Source organism: Sesamum indicum, linkage group LG6 (assembly GCF_000512975.1).
Source record: "Sesamum indicum cultivar Zhongzhi No. 13 linkage group LG6, S_indicum_v1.0, whole genome shotgun sequence".
Lineage (NCBI taxonomy): Eukaryota > Viridiplantae > Streptophyta > Magnoliopsida > Lamiales > Pedaliaceae > Sesamum > Sesamum indicum.
The window spans coordinates 18,439,649-18,450,334 of NC_026150.1; the positions used below are offsets into that span (position 1 = coordinate 18,439,649).

The 10,686-nt window shown below is 39.9% G+C and overlaps 3 protein-coding genes across 4 annotated transcripts in view; 2 read left to right on the forward strand and 1 right to left on the reverse strand.

Annotated features, from left to right (window-relative positions):
- The window catches only part of LOC105164940 (plasma membrane ATPase 4-like), a 6,430-nt gene extending 1,308 nt beyond the window's left edge, over window positions 1-5,122 (forward strand). Inside the window, exons 2-16 of the mRNA XM_011083784.2 lie at window positions 521-640; window positions 737-973; window positions 1,064-1,825; window positions 1,927-2,049; window positions 2,161-2,265; window positions 2,352-2,496; window positions 2,601-2,765; window positions 2,887-3,125; window positions 3,211-3,243; window positions 3,342-3,423; window positions 3,535-3,695; window positions 3,775-3,948; window positions 4,032-4,214; window positions 4,312-4,493; window positions 4,630-5,122. Of these exons, the coding sequence (XP_011082086.1) occupies window positions 521-640; window positions 737-973; window positions 1,064-1,825; window positions 1,927-2,049; window positions 2,161-2,265; window positions 2,352-2,496; window positions 2,601-2,765; window positions 2,887-3,125; window positions 3,211-3,243; window positions 3,342-3,423; window positions 3,535-3,695; window positions 3,775-3,948; window positions 4,032-4,214; window positions 4,312-4,493; window positions 4,630-4,726 (2,808 nt within the window). The 3' untranslated portion in view covers window positions 4,727-5,122. The remainder of the gene's footprint in view (window positions 1-520; window positions 641-736; window positions 974-1,063; window positions 1,826-1,926; window positions 2,050-2,160; window positions 2,266-2,351; window positions 2,497-2,600; window positions 2,766-2,886; window positions 3,126-3,210; window positions 3,244-3,341; window positions 3,424-3,534; window positions 3,696-3,774; window positions 3,949-4,031; window positions 4,215-4,311; window positions 4,494-4,629) is intronic.
- LOC105164942 (probable plastid-lipid-associated protein 8, chloroplastic) lies at window positions 6,441-8,359 on the forward strand. The gene is made up of 4 exons (XM_011083788.2): window positions 6,441-6,676; window positions 7,437-7,560; window positions 7,698-7,877; window positions 7,980-8,359. The coding sequence occupies exons 1-4, from the start codon at window positions 6,476-6,478 to the stop codon at window positions 8,177-8,179; spliced, it is 705 nt and encodes a 234-aa protein (XP_011082090.1). The 5' UTR covers window positions 6,441-6,475; the 3' UTR covers window positions 8,180-8,359.
- LOC105164941 (putative pentatricopeptide repeat-containing protein At1g10330) overlaps window positions 8,333-10,686 on the reverse strand; it is a 4,642-nt gene continuing 2,288 nt past the window's right edge. Inside the window, exons 2-3 of one of the 2 annotated variants that reach the window (XM_011083785.2) lie at window positions 9,417-9,566; window positions 8,333-8,795 (exon numbers count right to left, since the gene is read on the reverse strand). In XM_011083785.2, coding sequence (XP_011082087.1) covers window positions 8,560-8,795; window positions 9,417-9,564 — 384 coding nt within the window. In that variant the 5' untranslated portion in view covers window positions 9,565-9,566 and the 3' untranslated portion in view covers window positions 8,333-8,559. Of the gene's footprint in view, window positions 8,796-9,416; window positions 9,567-10,205 lie in introns of those variants that run through there. The other variant, XM_020694790.1, reaches the window with a different exon arrangement.

The following is a 10,686-nucleotide window of genomic DNA, read 5'->3' on the forward strand; positions in this document are numbered from 1 at the left end:
TCAATTGGTTCATAAATTTATTTGTCTCTTATCACATTCTTTTGGTGGTAAAAGTCACATGTATATTGCCATCACCAAGTTTTTGTCTTTTCAAGGCAGTTGAGAAGGTGATGTTGGAGATAAGATAGTGCAGTCATAAGGAGGAAGAGCCCTTCTAGACTTTTTGACCTAACAATTGTAATTTGCTAAATCAATTCAGCTTTTCAATTTTGTGGTCAACAAAATTGGAGAGCTTTGGATGTATTCTTTCAAAAACATAAGCTGTTGCTGCCGAAAGTTTGTTACATCATAATTATGATGTTTTATTTTATAAGATTTAGGATATCTGAACATAGAATGGCTAAAATAACGGAGTATGATTCTTTAAGTGCAGGTACTATCATGTTGATATGAAACTGTTATATGAGTAGTTGAGTGATTGCTGACTTAGACTGATGTTAATGAAGATATAATGATTGATTCAGATGCAAAAAATTTTAAGTTGCGTATATTCATAACAATTTGAATGTGAAATGGACAGGAACGAATTCCGGTGGAGGAAGTGTTTGAGCAGTTAAAATGTACAAAAGAAGGTCTAACATCAGAGGAAGGGGAAAACAGACTGAAAATATTTGGTCCAAACAAATTGGAGGAGAAAAAGGTCTGAGCATGGACTTGGTATTTCTTGAGTTCTGCCTGGATATTACATTTTTGTGTGAAACCAGTAGTGATTGTTTGAGGTATATGTCCCTATCAGGAGAGCAAGATTCTCAAGTTTCTGGGCTTCATGTGGAACCCCTTGTCTTGGGTCATGGAGGCCGCTGCTTTGATGGCTATAGTCCTTGCAAATGGAGACGGGAGGCCACCTGATTGGCAGGACTTTGTTGGTATCGTTGCCTTATTGTTCATCAACTCCACCATCAGTTTCATTGAAGAAAACAACGCTGGAAATGCTGCAGCAGCTCTTATGGCTGGACTTGCACCGAAAACCAAGGTCACTTGCCAGTTATGCTGCAAAAATATCTGTCATGGGAATATATAGAGGCTTATTATTTACATTTCGTGTCGTTAATGTAAAATGCAGGTTCTGAGAGACGGTCGATGGACTGAGCAAGATGCATCTATCCTTGTTCCAGGAGACATTATAAGCATAAAGCTCGGAGATATCATCCCTGCTGATGCTCGGCTTCTTGAGGGTGATCCTTTGAAGGTTGATCAGTCGGCCTTGACAGGCGAATCTCTTCCTGTCACCAAGAACCCTTCAGACGAAGTTTTCTCAGGGTCGACATGTAAACAGGGAGAGATTGAAGCTGTTGTCATAGCGACCGGTGTCCATACTTTCTTTGGTAAGGCTGCTCATCTAGTGGATAGCACCAACCAAGTAGGGCATTTTCAGAAGGTTCTCACTGCCATCGGAAACTTTTGCATCTGCTCGATTTTTGTTGGAATAATCATTGAGATCATAGTCATGTACCCGATACAACACAGGAAGTACAGGGATGGAATTGACAATTTGCTGGTTCTCTTGATTGGAGGAATCCCGATTGCTATGCCCACTGTGTTATCTGTTACTATGGCTATTGGTTCCCACCGACTTTCTCAGCAGGGGGCGATCACGAAGCGAATGACTGCCATAGAGGAAATGGCAGGCATGGATGTCCTCTGCAGTGACAAAACGGGAACCCTCACTTTGAATAAGCTGACTGTTGACAAAAGCCTCATAGAAGTTTTTGTGAAGGGAGTAGATAAAGAGCAAGTGATTTTGCTTGCAGCAAGGGCTTCAAGAACTGAAAATCAGGATGCAATTGACGCAGCCATTGTGGGCATGCTTGCTGATCCAAAAGAGGTATGTCATAATTTGATCAATTAAGTTTGACCATTATTTCTTGTGCTTCAAAATACTATAAAACTGAAGTTTTACTGTTTTGTTCTATTTTCATTTGACAGGCAAGAGCTGGTATAAGAGAGGTGCATTTTCTACCTTTCAACCCTGTGGATAAGAGGACTGCATTAACATACATAGACTCCAATGGGAACTGGCATCGTGCCAGCAAAGGTGCTCCTGAGCAGGTACTTGTCGTGGTTTTAATGTCATCAAAGAATAGCTCAAATGCCTAAACACTTGCATATTTTTGATATAAAAATTATAAAGGTAGCTATTTACTTCTTTCCTCTCAACAGATACTGGCACTGTGCAATAGCAAGGAGGATGTTCGAAAGAAAGTTCACGCTGTTATTGATAAGTTTGCTGAACGTGGGCTTCGTTCCTTGGCAGTTGCTCGACAGGTTTTCATATATTTTCTTGGATTTGTCGTCTCCCTCTGATTTCTTCGTATGTTCATTTTCATATTACCTTTCATTATCTATTGCAGGAAGTTCCTGAGAAAATGAAAGAGAGTCCTGGAGGACCATGGCAGCTTGTTGGTTTGTTACCTTTGTTTGATCCACCTAGGCATGACAGTGCAGAAACAATCAAAAGAGCCCTGAATCTTGGTGTGAATGTGAAGATGATTACTGGTAATGGATTCTCATGTTTCAGTTGTCTACCAATCGTCATGTCAATGATTACATGTCCATTGTCCAGTTCTCATTGTTCTAAAATTCGTTTCTCCTTGTTAAAGGTGACCAACTTGCTATAGCCAAGGAAACGGGCCGCAGGCTTGGAATGGGGACGAACATGTACCCATCTTCATCATTGCTCGGCCAAGACAAAGATGAATCTATAGCAGGACTCCCTGTAGATGAGTTGATTGAGAAAGCTGATGGTTTCGCTGGAGTATTTCCCGGTGAGTGTACTCTTATGTGGTCTCTGCTTCATTACCAAAGTAACAAAGTAACCAGTCTCTGCAAAATTGTGAAACATGAATACTGCTAATCATGATTTGATATGTTTTCTGTGCATTGTAGAGCACAAGTATGAAATTGTGAAGAGACTGCAAGAAAGAAAGCACATTTGTGGTATGACTGGAGATGGTGTGAATGACGCTCCTGCTCTAAAGAAGGCAGATATAGGCATTGCTGTTGCTGATGCAACCGATGCTGCTAGAAGTGCTTCTGACATTGTCTTGACTGAACCCGGGCTGAGTGTCATAATAAGTGCAGTTCTTACTAGCCGTGCTATTTTCCAGAGAATGAAAAACTACACGGTGAGTGAGCCATATTTCAACACTTCAATCTTTGCCCTCTTTGGAACTTTCTAATTTTCTCAATCTTTCGACTGTCTTTTTCCAGATATATGCCGTCTCAATTACAATCCGTATAGTGGTAAGTGATCCATAAACACTTCAACATCCCATTTTCATCTCTAGCTTTATTCCAATCATGTAAACTGAATAATATATTCTTGTCTGTCAACACTGCAGTTTGGATTCATGCTTATTGCTTTGATATGGAAATTTGACTTTGCCCCATTCATGGTCCTAATCATTGCTATCTTGAATGATGGTGAGATAATTTCCATCAAATATCACGACCAGACAAACTGTTGTTTTCCTGTGGTTTATTCAAACCCTTTGCTCTGTACAACTTATTTGATTCTCCACATGTTGCACACAGGAACCATCATGACAATCTCAAAGGATCGAGTGAAGCCATCTCCAATACCAGACAGTTGGAAACTAAAAGAAATCTTTGCCACTGGAGTTGTCTTAGGAGGCTACTTGGCACTAGGGACAGTGTTATTCTTTTGGGTCATGAAAGATACCAACTTCTTCTCAGTAAGCATGAGATCCCGTTTGGACAATGTTTGTAATTCTCTATGTTTTACTCATTTGTTTTTCTATTTTACCTCTCTAGGACAAGTTTGGTGTAAGATCTTTGAGGGACAGTCCTCGGGAAATAATGGCAGCACTATACCTTCAAGTGAGTATTGTGAGCCAAGCGCTAATATTCGTCACAAGGTCTCGTAGCTGGTCTTATGCTGAACGTCCGGGAATGTTCTTGCTGAGTGCTTTCTTGATAGCTCAGCTGGTAAGCAACTCATGCAAACACTACATCCAGTTGTGCTGTGTTTCACAATTCCGTCGTGATAGTATAAACCAATTGTTCGACAGGTTGCCACCCTGATAGCTGTTTATGCAAACTGGGGCTTTGCAAAGATTAAAGGATGCGGTTGGGGTTGGGCCGGCGTTATCTGGCTTTACAGCATTGTAACCTACATTCCTCTCGACATCCTAAAGTTCTGTATTCGCTATGTCTTGAGTGGAAAGGCCTGGGATAATCTATTGGAGAACAAGGTAAGTTTTCCCTTTATGATCTGTGATTCAAGTGATTGAATTATCTGATTCAGATTACTGAATCTTGGAGCAAATATTCTCTCTTTGTTGTAATTAGACTGCTTTTACTACCAAGTCCAACTATGGGAAGGAAGAGAGAGAAGCTCAATGGGCTGCAGCACAGAGGACTTTGCACGGTCTTCAACCACCAGAAACGACCAACCTTTTCCCCGAAAAAAGCAGTTACAGGGAGCTCTCAGAGATTGCAGAACAAGCCAAACGACGTGCAGAGGTTGCAAGGTATTCAATCTGTTGTTAACTATCTGATCCCAACCAAAAAATCCAGGATTAAGTCACGTCAGCTCTGAGACCTGTACTATGCCAATGCAGCATGAGATATACTATTCGATTTAATTTCCAACAATTTTTTATGCAGGCTCAGAGAGTTGCATACACTGAAAGGGCACGTTGAGTCTGTCGTGAAGCTGAAAGGACTAGACATCGATACGATCCAACAGCATTACACCGTCTGATCAATGTCCTGCCTGAAGAAAATGAAAGCTGAAGTTTAGTGTAATGCTAGTAAATCTGCTAGAAGTACTTATTCACTTCTGCCGTGGTAGTTACAGTTAGTATGTTAACTGTTGGTTCAGACTTTGTGTTTCTCAAGCTTGAAGCAGAGGGTGCTTCATCGGTCCCCCTACCGGCAATATAATGGCGAAGAAGATGGCTTTTGATTAAGTTTTTATCTTGATATTGTAGCTTGGAATAACATGATGGGATCATGAAATCAAACAAGAGTCAGCTGCTCATCACTTGGTCTACTGCTACAAATTTGAACCATTCATTCATTGGCAATTGAATTGTCTATTGCAAATTGGTACAGAGTTTACGACTGAAATTATAGAAGTCATGGATATCTGTTGATCTGTCGAAGTCTTCTTAAAATCCACTGAATTAAGGTAAATTGCAACTAGCGCTGTTGAAATTCAGCATAATTATGAATATTTCTTGTTATTTGCGAAATTACAAATACCCATTAAATGACCAATAATCATGTAGCTTCTAAATGCTTATCTTGCTGAATTGTTTTTTCAAAAAAAAAATTCACAATTTTTTTTGAAAAAATATAAAATACGTGTGGCCCAAGGAGTCCAACTCGGGTCGAGCCAAAAGATGCATTCGGCTGAAGGGAAGCTTGAGGCCCTTAGAAAGCAGTAGTTAGAAAAGAAAGCCCGCGAAAGGGGCCTGGTTACCTATTCCAAAGTCCAAGAGAGAATGTGACTTGGTAGCCAACTAAGGACTAGCATGCCCTTATACACAAGTGGCAAGAGGCCATTCAGCTGGGAGGAATGACGGCCATGTAACCATTGATGAGGCTTGGAGATCTAGGCAAATTCCAAAGCTTGTTCCAACTATCCCCTAGAAATTCGAGAGCATATTCCATCAGTGGGCTTATTTGATCGAGAGTCCCCAACAGGCAAAACTCCAAAGATTTTCTCCAAATTTATGGGAAGCTTATCCATAGCAACTGGTTTTTCAGGTCTTGAGGGGGCGGCTCTCCATGAATCGGCATGGGACTGATGCTATAAAAACCTCCCTCTCTTTCCCAGTAAAAGGCAATGCATTTTTTGCAACACTTAAGTGCATCGGGCATAAATATTAAGCATTTTCACATTATATTATCGTTCTACATGGCTTTAACTTACTTAATTTTTATTCGCCATAAACTGTTCATTGACTTAAATATCGAAATATTAAATTTTTTTTTACGGGTCCCGTTTCAAAACTTATAAAAAGTCAGTCCCCAAAATCCTCAATTGGACATAATTCTAAGAAACAACTTTTTGCTCGCATCAATAATATTTTAAAAAATATATAAAATTAAAATTCATAATTCAAAAAGGATTATAGATAGTTCATCACACATATTGAACGAAAATTTGAAAAAAGGTAATGAAATGGATATTTATGATTTTTTAAACAATAATTATAATTATAACAAATCTTTGAGAAAGTGACTGTAATTTACCGCAAAAAAAAAACTCTCTTCTTTGGTTTGGGCGGAGGTGGAGGGTAATAGCCAGCCCACAACCAAAATGTCCAAGACAGTCCCAATAAAACATGATAATGGAAATATGGAATCCATGCTACTAAACAGAATCAGCACACGTGGCGCAATCCGGTCCATGAAAGGAAATTTGGGTGGGCCCATCTACGGGTTTTCGAGTCTTACGCATAAGAAAATATGAAGGGTGATATTATACAACCACGGCTTCAAAATGGCAAGCGTGGCCTCATCTTCTACTGCAAATGCTTTTGCTAAATTCCCTCTCCCCTTTTCCTCGGCGAGGAATTCGCCTCCGACCCTTTTGCTTCCACGCCGCCGCCGATCCATTGCTGCTCGAATCTATGCGTCGGCGTCGGTGGCGACCTCGGTGCCATCTAAGCCGGATGATTTGGTGGAAAACATTCTGTCCAAGGTACGTTTTTTATGCTTTACTGGATAAATCTTGGTGTATTTCTAGAGCAATATGAATCGTTAAGGGCATGTTCACTTTCTTGGCGGATGTAGATCAAAGTCTCAATTCTTTGTCTTGCTGAGATGAAAGCACTTTTCGAGATCCAATTACCTGAAAATCCCATGTGTTTTTGGGTTTTGCAGCTCATGATTTCATTTCTTGTTAGTTATTGAGTATCTGATTAGAATACACACGCGCACACAAACACCATTGAACTGTGAGGAGTACAGAAGTAAGGTTAAGAGTACATTGTGAAGAAGGAAAACTAAAGAAGCTATCACATTTTTAGATATTCTAAGGAGTACCTCAGCATTAACAAGTAGTGCATGAACTTGTTCTACAATAATTGACTAATTAAGGATTCTGCAAAGTACTATGTTTTCATATCATTACATTTATACATAGGCTACTGGAGCTGAGCAAATATTAAAACCCAGTTTTTAGATTGAATTGATAATATATTGTGTATTTTTCCCGCCGATCTTTATATGTTGGTATTCAATGTTCTTGGACTTATGTGCTGTTTCGTTGTCTTTTTGGGAAATCTATGCATTCTGTGATTATCACCCCGTGGACAACTCATCCCTGGGTTCTTCAACAAAACCTTCATCGCTTGCATGCCTTTGAGTCCTTGTCTTGGCACTGTTGCCTGGTCGTTCTAGTTTTAAGTCATATCCATCATTTCTTCACTAGAGGCAAAACTGAGTTCATTGGGTAGTAGGTTATGCAAACAGATAGAGGTGTTCTGCTTACAAGGGATGAACACCAGAAGGTTGCTGAAGTGGCCGATGCATTACAACGGTTCTGCGTTGATGAGCCGGTAAAGTGTCCACTTATATTTGGAGGTGAAGATCCCAATATTTGTTCTCATTACTGAGTCTCAAAATAAGAACTTATAATCACATTCGGCCCTCTCAAAGTTAATGGAGCTCCAAAAGCCCATTCTGATCTAAGCTAATGTTATGTTAAAACTTGCATGTAGAGTGGGATGTGTTGTACTGTTCAAATCCTACATCGCCTGGCGGTGGCTACCGGAGTGCAGTCGGCCGGCTTGTATTCAAAACTAAGGAAATGATGCAGGCTGTTGAAGCCCCTGATGTTGTGAGAAATCGGGTGTCCTTTTCCCTTTTCGGCTTCTTAGACGGAGAGGTTTTACTGAAGGGTAATGTTTTCCCTCCCTTTTTATCTTCTGTTTACTGATAGTAGCAACTGCACATTGAGAATCATTTGCTTTTAACATTTTCATTTTGTTTCTGGTATGCAGGAAAACTGACGGCTTTGGATGAAAAATGGATACAAGTAGTTTTTGAGCCACCAGAACTGAAGGTTGGAGGACTGGAATTTAAGTATGGTGGTGAGAGTGAAGTGAAGCTGCAAATAACATACATAGACGAGAATATCAGACTGGGAAAGGGCTCTAGAGGTTCTTTGTTTGTCTTTCAGAGGTGCAAACCATTGTCTTGAGACGCCGCGTATTTTCAGGACAATGTCCATTCACCATATCAAGAGTTGTATCATTCAAAAGTACTTGTGTTAAAAATCTGAACAGCTCAGATCATCATGTGTCATATGTAAAGACAAAGTCGTCTATTTAGAGCATCCAAACAAGTGTATCAATGAAGTCATCTGAGCTCGTTTAACATCCACACATGAAAGCATCCTCAATCTGTGGATTCAAACAACAAAAAGAGAGTTGCAAGTGCATTACAGGGTAAAAGAGATGAACTTGTTAAAAAATGTTTAAATTAGCCCCCACAAAGATCTCAGCTGAAGCAGTTTCATGTGCATGCTTAAATAACGATGAAGCAAAAATTGCAACAACAAGAGTTCCCCTCATGAAATGATCAGCCAGGACCCACTTTGGGAATGTCATAGTGTTCACTCAGATTAGCCAAATATTGGTTGAATTCCTGAATGCGATCACGGTGAGATTTCTTAGCAATCTTTGCAAGTCTTTGAAGCTCAATTTTCTGCCACCGCTCGAGATAGCGCCGCTCTGCTGGAGTGAGACGCTCAGCCTGATCCGGTTCTTCATTGTGCATATCAGTCCCATTCACATCAGAATTTGTAGGATCTGTTACTAACATAATGTTTCCATCTTCAGTACAAAGTTTATGAACAAGCTCAGAAGGCAAGGCAACGAGCGGAGATGTAACTCCACACTGAAGCCACTTTGTATAGGGAACACAAGAAGACAGTCCAATTTCTCTTCTTAAGAATAGTTTGAGCATAATTATGCATCAAGCGCTCCATAGCAGTTGAATCATGTAAAAACAAGATACTGTTGGAAGGGTAAGGCAGCAATGGATAACTGACCCAACAAAACATTATGCAGCAATAGAATAGCTCACTATCGACCGATACAACCAGAATAAGAATAAGTTAACCATTATATGAAACATGGGAATAAATCAAAGTCTGCATTCAAATAAGAAAATAATGAACCAAGAAGCCAATCAACTGTTACAGGTGCATATAAGGACAGGTGAGAGAGAACAACTTGTAAGCAATTTGATGTTTACCAAGTTGCTTCAAGATCAAAATCAAAGAAAAATGCTGAGTTAGAAACATAAGGTACATGAATCGTCTAATCTAAAGCAACTGAAGTATATAGGATATGAGAAAGTTATATGGAACAAGATTTAAGCAAGACAGGATCCAAAAAGAAAAGAGAATCATCTTATATGAATGTGCTTCTTACCTGTCCATTGACCGTGACCAACAACATGAGATGATGGCATGTATCGTTCTTTGTGCTTCTTTTTCTTTTTGATACTACCATCCTTCACATCCAAAGCCTTGCCCTTCAGCCTCAGCTTCCCAGCAACAACATTTTCATATGCCGACATATCTGCTTATCATGGGATTTTTTTACACATTCCACAGGGGTCTTAGGTTCGCATTATTGAAAACAAATTTGGCAGTTTAAAAACTCAAGATTACACTACAAATTGAATATCTTGCCCAAAATAGATTTGTTGCTTCAGCTAACAAGCAGATCCTGGTCTATAAGCATAGGAGTTGATAGAATTAATAACTTTACTGACCTGATGGTTGGTTATAATTTATTTTCAAAACTGTAGTCATACATAGATGATTAACAACTGACCTTGTTGTCTCTAAAATACTCTAAGAAAACCCTACTCAGAAAGAAAGTACTAAACGAATTTACAAGGACTATAACTGATATTGGTGTGCAATTGCCAAATACTAGAGTAAGCTCTCGGTTTCTGTCACACCCTTTCTGGAAGAGTATTAGTGGCTCTTTAAATCCCGTAAAACACAGCACTCCGGCTGTTATAGCTTGTTGTTTACACTTTCACCTTGTCAATTAATAGTGGAAAGTGACTTCTTGCTAGCCAGCACAGTCAGGAGACTGATAGAATAAGGCGAAACTGGCGGATGCACAAAACTTTGTGAATAAAAAGTTAGCTACTGAATATGAAAGTGGGTTGAGAAAAGCATAGTGAAAATGAACTCATAACTTTACCTTCAGTCTGCTATACTAAAAGCTGGAACTTTCTGAATTCCAGCATGTACCATTGCCTTCCTCAAGGCAGCAGCGTGATCCCATATCTCTGCCCCAGCATAAATGCTGGACAACAGCACATATCGTCCACAATGATCAGGTTGCAGCTCAAGCAACCGTCTACCTACTTCATTCCCCAAATCAACATCCCCATGAACTCTACAAGCACCCAAAAGAGCACCCAAGACAGAGGCATCAGCCTCGAAAGGCATGCTAGCCACAAATTCACATGCCTCCTTCAAAAGGCCTGCTCTACCTAAGAGATCAACAATACACCCATAATGTTCCATCCTGGGCATGATGGCAAAGTCACGTGACATCGAACGAAACAATTCCAGACCCAAGTCTACAAGTTTCTTCCGTGCACAAGCTGACAAAACACCAACAAAGGTAACTTCATTTGGGCACAATGCCAAGGTCTTCATCATCTCAAACATGTCTA

Bases quoted from the DNA above. Each gene is read 5' to 3' on its own strand.
- LOC105164942 (XM_011083788.2), top strand. From the start codon at position 6,476: ATGGCAAGCGTGGCCTCATCTTCTACTGCAAATGCTTTTGCTAAATTC. The intron at 6,677-7,436 runs GTACGTTTTTTA...ATTGGGTAGTAG, and splicing joins TGGAAAACATTCTGTCCAAG to GTTATGCAAACAGATAGAGG. The intron at 7,878-7,979 runs GTAATGTTTTCC...TCTGGTATGCAG, and splicing joins CGGAGAGGTTTTACTGAAGG to GAAAACTGACGGCTTTGGAT.